The sequence below is a fragment of the Callorhinus ursinus genome, unplaced genomic scaffold, assembly GCF_003265705.2.
Source record: "Callorhinus ursinus isolate GAN/ISIS: 27379988/994484 unplaced genomic scaffold, GSC_fseal_2.0 scaffold68, whole genome shotgun sequence".
Classification (NCBI taxonomy): Eukaryota; Metazoa; Chordata; class Mammalia; order Carnivora; family Otariidae; genus Callorhinus; species Callorhinus ursinus.
This window is the reverse complement of record NW_027397130.1, coordinates 3,553,111-3,570,133: the sequence shown is the minus strand read 5'-3', so window position 1 is coordinate 3,570,133 and position 17,023 is coordinate 3,553,111. Positions and strand designations below refer to the sequence as shown.

Sequence of the window (17,023 nt, the reverse complement as noted above, 5' to 3'; positions counted from 1 at the left end):
AAGCAGCCCTGCTGACGCTTTGATTTGAGCAGAAGGAAACAGATCTTGGACTTGTGACCTCCAGAACACGAAGAGAATAAATGTGGGCCGTTTGAAGCCACGCGGTCCGTGGTCGATTATGGCAGCGGTCCCAGGAAACTCATGCGGAGCCCACATCCACCCTAATCGGCTATGGCTTGGGCAGGAGTGAGGAGGGATCTGCAGGTGGGGTCTGTATGGAAGGGGGTGCCTGCCACGGCCCGTGGTGGCCCGCGTCCGCGTCTCTCCGGGCCCCCTTCCAATTACCGACCCAGAAGGGCATGTCACCCAAGGCCAGTCAGTTACTTTTATTCAGAACCAGCCTCTTCACGATTCCTTGTGTCAGGTCCCCAGCTCTGATTGAAAAGGGTGGAGCCCAGTGGGGGCTTGAACTCATGACCTTGAGATCAAGACCTGAGCCGAGATCAAGGGTCGGATGCCCAACTGACTGAACCACCCGGGCAGCCCTGAAAGGAATTCTTGATCCGCAGAGCTGATGTGCACCTGTCCCCTCCCCAGGCCCTGATCTAGCCTACCTCAATGCGCAGCTCTCCCCCTCCATTTCCCCACCATATGGTGCTGGGAAATTTGTCATCCCGCCCAGACTCTGGCAGATGCCCACCCCGCCACACGTTAATGGGCGTAATGGAATGACTTTGATATGACCCGGAGCTAAATACATTTAGGAGAGTTAAGCCCCTCTAAGCAGTCATGGAGCTAGAACATAAGCCAAAGTCCAATGGCAGTTTCCATCTTCGGCTGCTCTGAGTTGTCATCATTTTTGCTGCCCCCGTGTGCGTCAATAGCCAAGTGGCTCGAACCACATCTCGACATGAAAAGGTACTCACTCTCTCTGTTGCCCTTGGGAGATCCTACATCTGCGTTTGCTCTAAACAAAACCCCAAACTTGGCAAGTAAAACGAAAGAAAACTATATCAGCTCACCTCATTGTACCAGCCAACGATGAGTTCCAAGTTGCCCACAAACTTCCGGAAGGTTTCATGCTGTGAGAACAGATTCTCGGCACTGCTTGGAATCTCTTTCTGTTGCTGGAAGCCCAAGTACTTGACTTCTCTCAGAACTGCCACCAGCTGTTAGGCCAATGAAGATCACAGAAGAGGTCAGGGCATGACCCCAGTGGTATGGCACTCAGCAACACAAGGGAAGGTCACTCCCTGGTCACTCCCGGTCCTGGGCACACGCTCTCCTCTTGGCACCCAGGACACCACACTCTCCCGGTCGCCGCCATCAGGCTCGCTGGACACTTTGGAGATGTGCATGCTGGTGAGTCCCAGGCTGTCATTCCTCTGGATCTGCTCTCACCCCAGTGACCTCCCCCAACCCGACCCTCAGACTCTCGTATCCACCTGCCCACTCGGTGTCTCCATTCGGATGTCCATGTGACGTCTCAAGCCCGACGTGGCCAGAGCAGAGCCGCCTCGCCCCACAGCCCCCTCTGCCTGCCCCCTCCAGCTGATGGCAGCTCTGTCCTTCCAGTTGTCCAGCCCAGATGTGCTGGGGCTGGTCCTGTCTTCCTCGAAGACTCTATTTCCAGCCCACCCAGAGTCTCACAGTCTCACGGGCTCTATGATCAAAACCCAGTCTCCCCTCACACCCTGGTCGCAGCCACGCTGGTCCGGGGCCACCACCTTCTTGTGGTCTTTCTCCTGGATTAAGGCAAAAGGCTCCTAAGCGGTCTTCCCGCACCTACGCTTGCCCCCCCCACCCGCCCCCAGGCTATTCACACACAGCACCTGGAGGGATCCTTGACATTCACAGACCACCTCAGGGCTCGCCTCTTCTCCCAAACCTGCCATGGCAGCCACATCACGAAGAGCAAAAACCCGAGTCCCTTCCATGGCCCTAGACCTCTCAGGGCTGCATATCCTCCGCCCTCCTCCGCCCCCTCAGTTACCTCCTCTCCCGCCAACATCTGAAGCTTCAGCCTGTGCCCACCCCCAGCTCTGCTGAAGCCCCTTAAGCCTGCCCCTACTCATCCTCACCTCCCCAGCACTGCATCCCTTACCACTGCTGTTACACTCATTCATACTCCCTCCCGCCCCCTCCCTCCCTCCCTCCCTCCCCCTTTCTTCCCTTCTCCCCATCCTCCTCCCCCAGTAAGAGGTAAGCTCCAGGAGGACAGAGATTTTTGTCTGTCTGGTTCACTAATTTATTCCAAGCACATACCCAAAGTGGGCGCTCGGTAAATATTTGTTGAATTTTTTTAAAAGAATGAATTTTAGTGAAAGAGGTTTCAGAAGAAACCTCACATCTGCCTCCCTGATGTCACTGCCGGGGTTTGGAGCAGGGCGGGAGCAGGGGCCTCCTGGCAGGGATCCCGGCCAGCCCGCCTCTGTCTTCGTCGCTTGGCTCAGCCACCCAGGTTTTAGCCCCGCGGCTCCCGCGTGAGTTCTCGCCACCTCGCCTGACTTAACCGGAGGGCCCATTTGTTCAGATCTTGCCAAGACCTTTCTTTGTGTGTTTCTGTCAATCCTCAAATTGACCTTGGGCTCCCATGAAAGGCAGCCAAGCTTTGAGGGAGTGTAGTCCCTGAAGCTGCTTTTGGCGATGCTCCTATTTTGTCTCGTATCTTAAATACGTCCTGGACACGCTTTAATCCTTAAGGAATAAAGCTTTAGCTAAACATGTCACAGACATCAGCCCCCACAAGTCTGTGCTTTGGGAGTAGGGGACCAGCCTCGGTGGCACCAGCAGGCTTGGGGCTTCTCCCACCGCCCCACCTGCTGTGGGGCCCTGGTCCCCGCGGAGCCCCTTGACACGGGACGCCTTCCGGGCCCAGTGGCGGGACGGCACCCACCGCTTTGCTGAAGTTGACTTGGATGAGGTTGGTGACTGGGTCTCGCCGTATCAGGGGCTGCCCCAGGTTGAAGTGGCAGTCCTGGTCCACGCCGGCCACCCACTGCTGGTAGATCTTCTCTCGGTAGCCCCTCAGCAGCTCCAGCATCTCGTCATACTTCTGGTAGATCAGCTGGGCCTCCGAGCTGGACATGACCCTGGAATCAGTTAGAGGGGGTGGTGAGGGGCACCCTAGGTGTGGCGGTCAGCTCTCGGGGTGCTAGGAGAGGCCCGCCCCTGGCCCGCAGCCATGCGGGGCGCCCACTGGTGCCACGACTCACGGGTGCTCTATGAGCTTCAGGTCCCGCCTGGGTGCCTCCAGCCTCTCCTGCAGCTCCAGGCTCCACTTGAGCTGCCCAGCCACGGGGGGCATGTTCTTGTGGATCAGGGGGATATTCCCGTCTGCAGAGGCCACGAGCTGCGCGTCATACAAGGTCTTGGTGTTGTCCAGCTCGGCGTCAAAGAGCTCCAGCATGACCGAGTACCTGGGCACCACCTCCGCAAGGATCAGGGGCCGCTCCAGGAGGCCCCCGCACATGTGCAGGAGCTGAGGAGGAACGAGAGATGAGCTGTCGCCGAGGCCCCCGCCTCCTGCCCTGTCCCCAGCATCACTGCGGCCTCGCGGCGGCTGGCACATGCAAGAGGCCAAACTTGCATGCCCCGTCAGGACATGCAAGGAACTTCTATGCCTCTGTGATTTTCACGTTGGCGGCGGCTGAGTCCCCAGGTGCTTGGCTGCCAACCACCACCACAAAGTAGGTCTGAGGCCTGGAAACATTCCCGGCCCAGGAAAAGTCAGGCTGACCAGGGTGGACGTGGGTGTGGGGGCGGGGGGCCCCAGTAATGAGCACGGAGGCCGAGGGTGGGAAGCCGGAGACGCCGCCCCGGAGACCCGGAGGGAATCACAGAGGGAGCCTGGGAACGTGTAGAGGCCATGACCCTGGGGGTTCGACCCCGGGTTCCCTGAGTCCCCAAGGAGCAGGGACAGCCCGTGTCCCTGGTCACGTGTCCTTTCCGGGAGAGGAAAGGCTGGGCCTGCGGACCTGAACTAATCCAGGAGGCGTCACACCACATTTCTGAAAGCAGTAACGGAGCATGAGTACCTCTCTGCAAGTAGCTGGCTCATCACCCTCACAACCCTACGTCTGCTAAACACGGGCAATTGTTCGCAAAATAAAAAGCTTAGTCGAAGAGAGGAAGCTACTTTATCTGGGTGTTTCCGTTAGGGTCCTGGCTAGAATCAGATGGAGAGTTTCCTAAAAGATCACTGCTCAAGGTCAGGGCGCGGAGGAGCCTAGGGGCCGTGCAGGCCCTGGGCTGGGCCTGCCCAGGTGGGGGTGGGGGGGTGGGGTCTTCCTAGAATCTGGAAAGAGTTCCGGAAGCTCCACAGCCAGCCTGAGGTCTGCCAGACCCAGGCCAAGGAGAGCCGCCCTGGAGGCAAACAGGGGTCAGTGGTGCTCAGACCCCACAGTCTCACAGCCCTGGGTGCCTGGTGGCACCGGACCCGAGTCTCTGATTTGCCCCAGGTTTTGGTGTAAGGGAATAAGACAATGTCCCCAAAATGGCCTTTTCAAGCAAGAGCGAGACACAGCTGCAGAAGGAGATCTGCAGGTCCCCGAAAGCCAGACGGGGCAGCTGGACCGCTAGGAGAAACCGATTCAGGACGCTGCAAGCTCAGCTCCCCGCAGGGGCGTGGCGGACGCACCGGGTCGCTGGTGCCACTTCCTGCCAAAGGGACCTGTCGGCTTGGGAGAAAAAGGTGCATCTTGTGGGTTCGTGACCCTCCTGACATTTTGTCTCCTGGCTCCCCTCCCATGCCCCTCTCTTTTTCCCGTTTACATAGTTTTTGCCTTCTGGATCCTGGGAAGAAAGCTGATTTTATTTTCCACCGGGAGATCGTGCAGAAAATTTCTCTAGAACTTTCCTGGCTGCATGTGAATTCCTGACACTGAGAAGCAGCTTGGGGGCAGCTGGGGAGCTTGCAGGGATTAGAGGCGCTGGGAGGGAGGGAGCCCCAGGGCCTATCCTCATCAGGGCACGGGGGGGGGCGTGGCGGTGTCCAGTGGGAGAGGAAACACTCCCAGATGCGGAGGAAGAGTCGCGCATTTGGAGGTGGAAATGGTTGACCGGCGCTGTTTCCTTTTCCCCCTTGGTTTCCTTCTTTTTCATCTAGCCCAAGCACAAAGTTACAATTTAGGAAAGAACCTTCCCTCTATGGGTGCAGAAGCCAGATTGAGGTTGTAGTAGGAGAGAGGATGAGCTCCCCGACAAGGCCAAGGTTCAGGCTTAGCTCCTGGTGGGCCGGGTGCGGGGCTCAGTCCTGAGGGTGCCTGGGGGTCGGGGCGCGGCCACCCCACCCCTCGGGGTGCTGACCCCTGACTCCTGACCACGAAGGGGACGGGCTTGTCGGTTTGGCCCCAACAGTCCAGCTTCTTCCCCTGGACTAGACAACAACACAGAGTCAGAGCCCACGGGTGGGGAGTGTGGAGGTGCTGCCTCCCTCTGCGCCCCCTTCACCCCCCTACAGAAGGTGAGACATGCTATCCGCCCAGCTCCCCCACCCTCGGCGAGCTCCAGCGCTACCTTTTAGTTTCGGAGACCCCATCACGGGGGCGGGGGAGGGGGGAGACTGTTGTTTCCAGGTTAAAGGCCCGGCTGGAAACCTGTGTTTGGGGACCCTTCCGCACTTGGGCAGCCCTTGGAGCTCTGTGACCCCAGTACAACTCCCTTCGCTTGGCTGGAGCCGGTCCCCCGCACGGGGAAAGCTCAAAAGCACCTGTTGTGTGCCCAAATCAAGTGCCTTTCCTCAGGGAGTTTATATTCTAGTTGGGAAGACAATGAAGACAGAGAGATCAACACACGACAGAATAGCAGGGAGGGCCAGCAGAGAGGCAGGGACAGGGGAGGCCTCCCCTGCAAGGTGGCCTGAGGCAGCTCCTTAGGGGGAAGAGTGTCCCAGTGGAGGGAAGAGCATTGAGGTGCTGTGTTAATTCGCATTCACTGATATTCTGCTTAGAGCACCAACGCAATCTAAGACTTGATTGCTCATCACATTGCAGAGTTTCAAATTCCCTTGCATCTGCATTTTAAAAAACAATGTCTACAAGGCAAAGGAATGTCCTGGCATCTGTGTTGGGGAGATCCAGAAAGACGGCCAGCACCCTGAGCTGCCCAGGCCATCCCGACTGCTTTCCCGTCTGGCCACACTTGGGGATGGTTTGGGGTCCTGGCTTCTCTAATAACTGGCTAATTGTGTGACCCTGGGCAGGCTTCTTGACTTGTCGGAGTTGGTAAAAATGGGATGGATAACGTAGGTAACGAGTTTAGCAAACACCATGGGACCCAAGATCCTATAATAATTATTGGGTGTCTCGTGTGGGCACCGAACTGCCTGCAGCAACCTAGAGACTTGCCAAGCAAAGGGAAGAGGCAGCTTGCACCTGCAGAGTGTCCTAGTTGGCAAACATGCATAACACTAGGCAGATAGCAAAAAGCTACTCAAGTATATACGTATATTCACTCATTTAAATGCCCAGTCCCTGTTCTCCAGAGGAACTATAGATCAATCTCCAGAGATTCCCCCTCAGTGGTTTGTCCAGGGCAAGGCAGGCCACAGAAATGCAGGAAGAAGGGCGGGGCTGGGACAGTATGGAGTGGTGGGGACTGGGGCACACTGGACCGCCCAGCTCCTCACAATCTAACCGGCTCAGTTGGTGGCAGTCACCACCTTCCTGTTTTACCAGGGGCTTTTCTGGGTGCTCTCGAGGTCAAACTTAGATGTACTCATGTATTGGCCATTTGTGTTTCTCTCTTGAATTGGTGATCTCTAGGGGTTTTAGCACTTCCCGACCATCCATTCTTTTAAGATTCTTTTTTCATAGCATCATTTCTTTTTTTTTTTTTTTTCAGTGTAAAAGTGCTGCACGCTTAATGCTTGCAACTTGGCCAAGGTAATAAAGTATACAAGAGGCAGACGCCTACCAGCCAGCTCCCTGCCACCCAGAGGTGTCTCCTCGTAATGAGGCCAGGCTGCTCTCGGAGTCTCACGTGTCAAAGAGGGTGTGACTTCAGCGCAGTGGGTCTAAAAGGGTATGTCCTTTATTGTCACAGCCACTTTGCCTCTAACTTTTGGTCCTTTTAAGCAGAGGGAACGATGAATCAAATAAGAATGAACGGACACCCTTCCACAGTGAGAACAGTAAACTAAGCCTCTTAGTCTTATTCCCTTTTCTTGCTCTACAAGGCAGCCACCAAACCCAACGGGAGCTGCCCGAGGTGCTCGCAGCCTGAGAGAAGCCCCTGTGCCCCCTGCCCCCCCGGGCCGGCTCCTCATCTGCAAACGAGGTCAGCCCTGAGTGGCCCCCGGCAGGCCCTGGGCGCTGCTGCGACGGCTCGCCGCCTGAAGGTCCCTGCTCGCACCTACCTTGGCACAGGACTCGATGGACCTACAGTCGTCAAACCCTTGGCAAAAGATCGTGGCCAGCCGCCTATCCAGATCTTGAATTTTGGTCTCAAAATCAGTGTAATCGTCATCAAAACTCTGAAAGTGAATTAAAACGTCCACCTGCTAATCAGCATGCAAAGCAGGGCTGGTGCTCGCTCTGCCCCTGCCCCTGGCCCTGGCCCTCCCGGCAGGTTTCGGGGCTCCATCTGAGGATGCTCATTGTCATGGGGGTGCCCCCAGCTGCAGTTAGTTTCTGGGATGTCTTCAGAACGTGACCAACACTCCCTCCACGTGTCTCCCCCCCACTCCTGGGGCATCTGACATGGGTCCAGCCAAGGCCCCCCTCCCCCAACTTACGGAGTCTCCAGGGTCCAAGGGGTCATATTTGCATTCAGCAAAAACCTTCACCAGCTCAAAGACCTCATCGTAAATCCGAGCGACCACGCTGCCAAGGATGTTGCCCCTCACTCCCCCGAGCTCGATCTTCTCCAGCTTCAGAAACTCAATAGCTGTTTTATAAAGATCCTGGTGGAGGAAAAAAACCCAGTAGTCTTCATAGCTAAACACAACGGATCAGTCACTGATCTAGCTCTGACCCCAGCAGGGAGGAGCCAGGGAGCAAGGATGGCCCTCTGACCTGGGGCCACCTGGCAGCAAGGTGGGGGGGGGGACCCTCTGTTTATTTCTGTCCTCGAAAGTCCTCTCTGGAACACAGAGAGGGGACGGAAGGAAGGGCCCCGTGAGTCCCCTCCAAGCTGTGAACAGGGGAATGCGGAGATGAGGTGGGGCTCTTATCTGGACCCTGCTCTGGAGTGATCTAAATAGATCATGCTTTCCTGGGGCCCCCATGTCCTCAGCTGTGGGCAGAAGCAGTTGGAACCTCACACGGAAGTTTCTGGTGTTGTGACTAAGCTTCAAATCCTTTGCTTCCTGGAAGGCCATCAGCACTTAGAGCCCGTCCTTGACCCACAGTGACCCGCAAGGATGCCCTCCCACAGGAGACACCCGCCCGAGGCGTGCCGTAAGTCCCACTTCCTCTGAGGTGGGGCTCTCTGGAGGCTTCTCCAATTATTTGGGCCCCCCCCGGGACCGGGGTGGGGGGCTTCCCTTTCCAGAACTCTCCCACGCTCTTCCTTTTGACATTTCCTCACACCCGGTCCCCTCACGTGTTACCTCCCGTGTCTGTGTGAGGCCCTCGTTTCCCAATGGATCCTGAAGGCTCCTTGGGGACCCCAGGCAGCCTCGGGAGCCTGACCCAGGGCCCGGCACCGGTTCGACCCAAGATGCGCACGTGGTGCTCACGCCACGCCCCTAAGCCGGTGCCGGGGTTGGGCCCTTCTTCCCAAAATGCCATCACCAAAGCAGACTCAACGAAAAGCAGCAGCAGGGTCAAATGTCCTGAGCTCAGGGCTCGTGCTGCCAGGAGGAGGGAGAGGACAGCAGGGAGACATCCTTTCCCAGAAAGCTCATCCCCATTCAGGACCTGGGAGCCTCTGGGCGTGAGGAACACTGTGATGCAAATTTGCAGTCCTAAGTGGGCCTCCTCCACCTGCCCGAGGCTGTGGAGACCAGACAGGCCTGCCCAAAGCCACTGCTGATGGTGGCGGCCATCGGAAAAACCAATGCTCCAGGGCTTCGGGGTGATTTTCCCCTTTTGAATGGTGTGAATAGTTTGTGGGCAAAGGTAAAGAACCACACAGAAGATCACAAACAAAAAGCAAAACTTTCTTGGGCGCCTGGGTGGCTCAGTCGTTAAGTGTCTGCCTTCGGCTCAGGTCATGATCCTGGAGTCCGGGGATCGAGTCCCGCGTCGGGCTCCCTGCTAAGCAGTGAGTCTGCTTCTCCCTTGGACCCTCCCCCTCTCATGTTCTCTCTCTCTCTCTCATTCTCTCTCCCAAATAAATAAATAAAATCTTAAAAAAAAAAAAAAAGCAAAACTTTCTTGCCCTGCCCCCCGTGTTTATGCCTCGGCTCTTCTCCCCAGAGGCAGCCATCTTGAACCAATTAAAAATGCTCATTTGCTCTGTGTCACTCTGTGTATCTGACAGTGCAGCCTCCTGCCCCTGCCCACACTTGTCCTAACCTCGCTCACGGCCACCCAACTTCCTGCCGACGCCCGTGCAATTTGTCATCAGCCTGCTCGCGGACACAAGGCGCGGGATGGGAGAGAAGCCCCCCAAAATGGGGCACTTTTGTTCTTGGCCAACGGTTCCAGGCATGGAGGAGGCCGGCCCCTGACTCGGTTTCCCCACGACACGGATGCTTGGGTGTGGCTTTCATCCTCCCTACCGGGAGATGTGGGCGTGGGACGAGAATGGGAGACGCAGCCTGAGCTGCATTTCACCTTTACCTCAATGGTCTGGATGCGACGGAAGAAGGAATTCATCCTGGAAAATGCCAGAGAAGAAGGGAATTCCCAGGGCACCGGCTCCTTGTCCTACGGGAGACACAGAGAGGAGGCTGTGCGGGCCTCAAACACTCCTGCGGACGCCTGGGAGCCCGTGCCCACACGTCCTTGAACTTGCTCTGAAATCAGGCCGGACCTTAAAGAAAAGCTTCATGTTTGCGCAGCAGAAATCATAGGTGCGGTAAAGCTCCTTCAGAACGTTCACGGACAGAGAGATGTTGCTCAGAATCTCCTCCGTTTCTCCCTGCAAGCCTTTCAGCACCTCTTCTGGGCTCAGGAAAGTGCGCGTCTGGGCAGAAGAGAAGACATTCCAGTCCTGAGAGAGCTCTGGGGTGACGTCCAGGGTCCAGGCTGGCTGCCGGCAGGCCGCTCGGCGGGCTACAAACAGCCCACCTCGGGGCCCACAGATGTCTCCTTTGGACACATTAGCCGTCCCTGAGGTCCAGGTCCCGACCGGTCTGCCCGCTGCCGGGCCCTTTCCAGGAAACTGAGCTGCTTCCCTGCATGGCCCCACAGCCCCCCTACAGCTGCAGCCAGAACAGATCCTGGTCCCAGATGACTGGGGGCCCTTCAGGGCCCGGGAAATCCCGTCCTGCCCCGGGCGGCAGGATCCTGGACCGCAGTGCCCTTCCGGGCGGCAAGCACGGTTTTAACACACGCAGGCGGCCCAAACAAAAACGCTCGCGGCCGGCTAAGAAGTGCTTGTGAAAAGGAAGGAACACAGGGAGTCTGCATCGAGGGAGACAGGAGGCGGGTCGGTGTAGGAGCAGATACACCCCACGACCCTGGCCGAGCCCTCGGGTCCTGACCCCACGGCCCTGGCCGAGCCCTCGGGTCCTGGGACTCGGCGGGCAGCCCCATTTCTCTCCTCCTCCCTCCCGCCGTGGGGCCGCTTGGGCTGACACTGCCCAGTCTCCGGAGAACTGTGGGTGGCCACCAAGAGGGCCCAAGCTCAGCCTCGGGCCTGTAAACCCCGGCGCCAACATCTTTGCCTGTTTTTAAACTGCCCAGGGTGGCGTCGCCAGGTAAGCGTCCGACTGTTGAAGATCTCGGAGTCCTGGGATCGAGTCCCCTGTCGGGCTCCAGGCTCAGCAGGGCGTCTGCTTGGGATTTCTCTCCCTCTGCTTCTCCCCCCCACCCCACCCCCCGCTCACGAGCACATGTGCGCGCACTCTCTCTCCCACTCTCTCCTCTCTCCCCCCCAAAAATAAAATAAATCTTAAAAACAACAACAACAACAAAAACTGCCCAGATACGCGGGCGGGGGGAAGCCGAGCAGGCAGGGAGAGGCGCCAGTCGGGAGGCAGAGGGCGGCGTGGTGGGGCCAGGTTACCATCTCGATGATTTGGTTGCAAAACTCCTGCAGGATGACGATGAGCCTGGAGGGCGTGTTGTAGTGCTCGGACATGGCCCAGATGAAGCAGATGGTGTAGAGCACCTTCGCAATGAAGGTCGGGAGCTGCGGGGAGACAGGCGGGTGTGCAGCCTCTCCACCCTCTGCTTCGCACGGCCCCGGGAGGGCACCCCGGAGGGGAAGGAAAAGGAGCTCCCCAGGACCACGCAGCCCCTCCCGGCCAAGAAGCCCACAGCCCCCGCGCCCCTAACACACCAGACCGGCCCCTAAGAGTGGCCTTTCCCAGGCTGACACACCATCGTGAAGTCGGCTTGCTCCATCTCCTCCAGTAGGATCCTCAGAGGCTTCAGATACAGAACGATGTCGCTGGCCTCCTTCAACCCTGCACGGAACAAGAGCAAGCGCTTGTGCAGCCCCGACGGTCAGAGACGGGGACCGGCGGCTCCCCGTCCTCCTCATGGACACCTGCTCCCTCAAGACCCAGGACTTTCCCCAAAGGAAGGTGCATGTAGGCAGGGACCGCGGCCCCCGCCAAGGGCAGCACCCCTTCCTCAGCTCACCTTCCGTGACGTCCGTGTACACATTTTGCAGGGCTGGGCAGTAGCAGCTTTTGGCTTTTTCCAGGATCTCAACTATTTTGTTCACTTTGGGCCTATTCAGCTGAGAAACAGAGAACAGGAAGCTCGGGGAAGCTCCAGAGAGGCTCGGAGACCCCACACAAAAGGCACCTGACCCCGCGGCTGCTGGAGCCCAGGACTTTGTGCGGGTTATCCGGGTCCCCTCGGGGGCCCTGGGGGTCTGCACGAAGGGGTGGACGGGTCATGAATTGGCCTGGCCGGCACGTGGGCCCTCTGGCTGCAGAGCCACGGAGGCCCGCTCACCACTGTGGAGAGGAGCGGTCACCTGCTCATGGATGCACTTGAGATTCATCAGCCGGGCATCCCAGAACTCAAACTCAACTCGGGGCAGGGGGTGTAGCCCGTCCAGCAGGGGCCGGGCCGAGTCTTTACTCAGCACGTCCCGGATCTGGTGGGACCAGTCGATGATGATGGTCTCGATGCCATGCAGCAATGAGTTGTCCAGAGAAGGGGGCATCCTGCAGAGCAGAAGGTCGGGCAAGATGCTCTCCCAGCCGCAGGGATGGGGTTCTACCAGCTCCGCCCCTTCTGGGCGGGAACCACCCCTCCTTGGTGGCCCTCGGGACAACCTCCCAAGCAACCACCAGCAGCGCCCCATCTCACCCCATGTCCCAAGCTCCTCGCAACCACTGTGGGGAGGCTGGAGAAATGCCCAGATCTCCCAGCTAAGAGAGGCCAGGTGTGGAATAAAACCCATGTTCAAGGTGGCTCCGCCCGGCCGTCCTTACTGGGGTCACACAGGCATGTGCTTGGGGCTTCGTGGATGACTCCCAGTGGGGCTCAGTGTGCTGGGGGTCACAGGTCAGCGACTCCTTCAGCCGGCCAGGTACCCGGGCTGGGCCATCTACCTCTCCATGGACTCCAGAGCGCCATCCAGACTCCCCAGGTGCTCCGGGATGGGCAGCAGGGTCTTCCCTTTGATCTTGCCCCCCATCACGAACATCTCATTCTTCAGCTTGTGGACTTGCTTCACGATGTCTTCCGAGACCACCCGGGGCCATCCGCTCAAGTTTTCACTTTGGTTTAACAGGGAGTAGAGCACCTGGAAGGGAATGGCTCTGTACGTGCGCCCAGGCCTCCTCCACCCCGGTGGCTCCCAGGGGGAATGGGGAGCCCTCGGTGCCTGGAACCCACCCAGGGAAACCGAGTCCGTGCCAGAAGGAGGCGTGGCCAGCGGAGGGGCGCAGAGGCAGGATGGTGGCCTAGCAGCAAAGCCATCTCTGAGAAGGGGGTTCACAATGCTCGCCGAAAGAAGATGGCCCGTGCGGCTTTGGAAAGCTGTCAGGGGCTGAGCCGGGTCCCCCAGTTTTGCATGTTGAAGCCCCAACCCCAGCACCTCTGGGTGTGGCTGTCTTTGGAGATGAGCTTTTCAAGAGGTGACTAAGTTAAAATGAAGTCCCATGGGTGGGCCCAAATCGCATGGGACTGGTGTCCTCATAAGAAGAGATGTGGACACAGACACAGAGGGACAACCAAGTGAGGACATGGGGAGGTGACAGCGTCTACAAGCCCAGGGGAGAGGCTACAGAAGGAACAGGTCCTGCCTGGATCTGGGAACTCCAGCCCCCAGGACTGTGGTCCCTTGTCACGGCAGCCTGAGCAGACTCACGCAGGTGGCCCAGCGCTCCCGCAGCAGGCTTGCCAGGCTCCTCTTCCCGATGGGAGGGGAGGCTGGCCTGAGTCCTGGAGGAGGGGCGCCTGTGCTCCCAGTTCGCACAAGGCAGGGAATTTAGTCCCCATCTCACGCATGAGGATAGCAACGACCAGAAAGCTGGGTCACTTGGACTCTGGCTGGTGTGGCTGCCCGGGGTGGGCCGCACCTGCCGCACCTGCCTGGGGTGACACTGGCAACAAGGCAGGACAGTGCAGAGATGCACCCAACTGCACCCTGTTCTTTCTCTTTCTTCACTCAAAGTCTCAGAACTGAGAAACCCATCTACTGGGACTCAAGTGGCCCACACCCTCTGACACTGTGGGCAGGGGCCGTGCCCGGTGCGTCCCAAGGTCCTACGAGACCGAGAGAGGATGAGGTGCTGGCTGGGGCCTCTCAGCCCTCGGGTGCACAGCACCGCCTGGAGGTCTGGTCAGAATGCAGATGTGTCCCAGCACCAGGGTGGGCAGGGCCTGGGCTCCTGCATTTCTGACCGGCTCCCAGGGAGGCTGACGCTGCTGGCCCGTGGGCCACTCTCTGAGCAGCCGAGCTCTAGGCCACTCACCAAAAGCACGAGAAACAGAGATTGGCCCCCGGCACAGCCTCCCCCACCCCAGGCACCCACCTCCTCCACAACGGCAATCAGCTGTTCCACGGGCGCAGGGCTTATGTCCCCGTAGATGAGGCGGTCCTTGTAGGTACCCTTGCTGATGTTCTCCCGTCCCTTCTTGATGAAGTAAACCCCTTTGGACTTGAGGGAGGCGGGGAAGCCCAGGCAGGGTATGATCATGCCGGCGGGGCTGAGCGTCAACACCAGAACCAGGACTTCTGGCTTCTCGAAGAATTCGGTGAATAAGGCCATGTTCTCCTCGGCCCCGATCAACTTGCTCCACTTGTCTGGCTTGAACTTCAGAATGAGGGAAGCTACTCCCTCTAAATACTCCAACCTGACGTCCGGCGTGATGGTCATCATGGCACTTCCTTACAGCACGGTCATCTGGCCGGCGCACAGAGACCCTGACGCAGCACCGTGTGTGGGGGGCTCACTCCCCACCCATCTCTGGAGCCGCTCGAAACCTCTGTCCTGACCAAGCAAGGAGACGAGGTTCCTCACGAGTGTTCACTCTTCTGCTGGGTGTGGGCTGGGGCAGGGAGGGACAAGGGGGTCCTGACTATCTGCCCTGGCTGGACTGCTGTTGCCGGGGGGCAAGGGCCACACAGCGGTGGTGTGTGCTTGTGTGAGTTGTGACCAGGCAGAGATGGGCCCGGGGGAGAAGGGAAGGCAGGAGATGGTCGCAGCCAGGTGGTCTGCAGGTGATGGGGTGGGGGGAGGCCAGATGAGATGAGAGCAGGGTCCCGGGGAAGACATCGCACACCCCTGGGGTATGGGCAGAGCTCTGAAGGAGCTCCCCTCACACAGAGAAATGCTCACCAGCTGAGCAGATGCTGCTCCAGTCTTAGGCAGGGCCAACAGACGGGCAGCTCTTTTCCAGACCAGAAAGGAAATGGCTCCCTTTCCTGGAGGGGCTCCAACTGCCATGGAACTTCTGCAGGTCACCTGGGACTTCTAGAACCTTCCCCTCGGGACCTGAGTGACCAGTGGTGAGGCAGCAAACGAGCAATCCTCCGCGGCCCGCCACAGGGGGGAGGCTCTTGGACTTTTAATATTTTTTATTTTATTTTATTATTATTTTCTTAAAGATTTTATTTATTTGTTTGAGAGAGAGCGAGAGCAGGTGAGCAGGAACAGGGGCAGAGGCAGAGGGAGAGGGAGAGTAGACTCTCCGCTGAGCAGGGAACCCGATGCGGGGCTGGATCCCAGGACTCTGGGATCATGCCCTGAGCTGAAGGCAGATGCTTCACCCCAGGCGTCCCGGGCTGTAATATTTTTTAAACTCAGTTGAACAATCTTTGCCTTTGGACTGGAGCATTGAGTCCACGTTCAGTTCCTGTAGCCCCCGACTGCATTGGGATTTATGTCTATTGTCATACTGAGTGCTTGGGATTCTACATTCTCATCCTTCTTCTGGATTACATAATTTTTATTATTTCGTCCCCTCTCATTACCTTGGTTATTATACATCTTTTATTTTCCCTTTAGAGGCACGGAGGCATCATAACATGCATCCTGACTTGCCCCACTAAAAAATTCACTGCAACCCAATAATGAAATTCAGAAAACAATTTCCATTTACAATAACATCAGAACAGTTCTGCTTACAATTCCATTTACAAGAGCATCAGGAAGAATAAAATACTTAGGATTAAATTTTAAAAGGAAGTGCAAGACTTATAAGCTGAAGACCACAAAACGTCACTGAAAGAAATGAAATATCTGGGTGGATGAAAGGGCATCCCGTGTTCGCAGCTCAAAGACTTAATCTTGTTAAGATAACGATTCTCCTCAAACTGATCTGTAATGGATCTAGATTCAGGGAAATCCCTGTCAAAATCCCAGCTACAGGGAAGAAGGGCCAAAGCAATCTTGAAGAAGAACAAGGTTGGAGGACTCGCGCTTCCCAAGCATAACACTTCCTACAAAACCATAGTAATCCAGAAGGGAGTTCTGGCCCGGGAACGGACGTCCAGATCCAGGGACTAGAACGGAGGGCCCAGGAGTCACCGCACACTGCATGGGCAGCTGGTGTCAGACAGCGGTGCCAGGACAGTCCAGCGGGGGAGGCAGCAGCCTTTCCAAGAGATGGCGCTGGGACAAGTGGACGGCCACACGCACCCCTACCTCACACCACCTACAAAAATGAAAACTGTAAGAGCTACAACTATAAAACCCTTCGAGTAAGACATAGGAGTAGATCTCCATAACCTTGAAGGAAGCAGTGGTTTCTTAGAGAGGACACCAAAAGCATGAGATCAAAGAAAATAATGGATAAATGAGGCAACATGGAAATTAAAAATTGGGGGGCTTCAAAGGGCACTAGAAAGTAAGAAGACCACCCACAGAATGGGAGCCAATATTTTCACATCTTCTATCTGATAAGGGACTTGCACTCAGAATACATATGTAACTCATAACACGAGAATAAAAATACAAACAATATAATTAGAAATGGGTAAAGGACATAGCTCGACTTTTCTCCAAGAAAGACACAATGGCCAATAAGCGCATGAACAGGTGTTTACATCATTAGTCGTCAGGGAAGGAACTCGTGTGCAGGGCCCAGAGCCTTCGAAGTCATGGAGACAGAAAGTTCCCAGCGCCCAGCCCTCTGGATGGGCACTGCCCCTGCAGCACGTGGCACAGTCTCTGGGCCGTCGCAGGCCTTCTGCAAATATTACTGAGGGAACAAAGGCTCTGAGAAGTCCTGCAGAAAGGAGGTCTGTTTAACCTCATCCAGCCCAGTGTTGGGTTGGTGGCGCCCTTCTTTCCTTGAAGCCCCATCCCTTGTTTGAAATGCTAGATCCAGGTCTAGATGGTCCAGCTTCCGCTACGATTGTGCTTCCCCAGGGTCTGTGTGTCCCCGAGACACAAAGGATCGAATGTCTCCTGCTGAAATTGTGCATGTACAGGGGGCTCAGGGAGCTGCCCCCGCGCCCTCAAACCACTGCCCTAGGGCTCCAGGGTGGGTGCTGTGCCTGCCGTGAAGGAGGGACTCATGGGCGACCTGGAGCTTCCTGGCGGGTCACACCTGAGGTC

At 57.2% G+C, this 17,023-nt stretch overlaps 1 protein-coding gene across 2 annotated transcripts in view; it reads right to left on the bottom strand.

Moving 5' to 3' along the window:
• Nucleotides 1-14,887, bottom strand: part of DNAH17 (dynein axonemal heavy chain 17) — a 95,456-nt gene extending 80,569 nt beyond the window's left edge. For both annotated transcript variants that reach the window (XM_025859575.2, XM_073886132.1), the window contains exons 1-14: nucleotides 14,801-14,887; nucleotides 13,994-14,510; nucleotides 12,566-12,759; nucleotides 11,983-12,175; nucleotides 11,640-11,739; nucleotides 11,376-11,461; nucleotides 11,059-11,184; nucleotides 9,862-10,014; nucleotides 9,669-9,755; nucleotides 7,676-7,843; nucleotides 7,298-7,414; nucleotides 3,156-3,421; nucleotides 2,837-3,032; nucleotides 963-1,109 (exon numbers count right to left, since the gene is read on the bottom strand). In XM_025859575.2, coding sequence (XP_025715360.1) covers nucleotides 963-1,109; nucleotides 2,837-3,032; nucleotides 3,156-3,421; nucleotides 7,298-7,414; nucleotides 7,676-7,843; nucleotides 9,669-9,755; nucleotides 9,862-10,014; nucleotides 11,059-11,184; nucleotides 11,376-11,461; nucleotides 11,640-11,739; nucleotides 11,983-12,175; nucleotides 12,566-12,759; nucleotides 13,994-14,341 — 2,181 coding nt within the window. In that variant the 5' untranslated portion in view covers nucleotides 14,342-14,510; nucleotides 14,801-14,887. The remainder of the gene's footprint in view (nucleotides 1-962; nucleotides 1,110-2,836; nucleotides 3,033-3,155; nucleotides 3,422-7,297; nucleotides 7,415-7,675; nucleotides 7,844-9,668; nucleotides 9,756-9,861; nucleotides 10,015-11,058; nucleotides 11,185-11,375; nucleotides 11,462-11,639; nucleotides 11,740-11,982; nucleotides 12,176-12,565; nucleotides 12,760-13,993; nucleotides 14,511-14,800) is intronic.
• Between the last annotated feature and the right edge of the window lie 2,136 nt (nucleotides 14,888-17,023).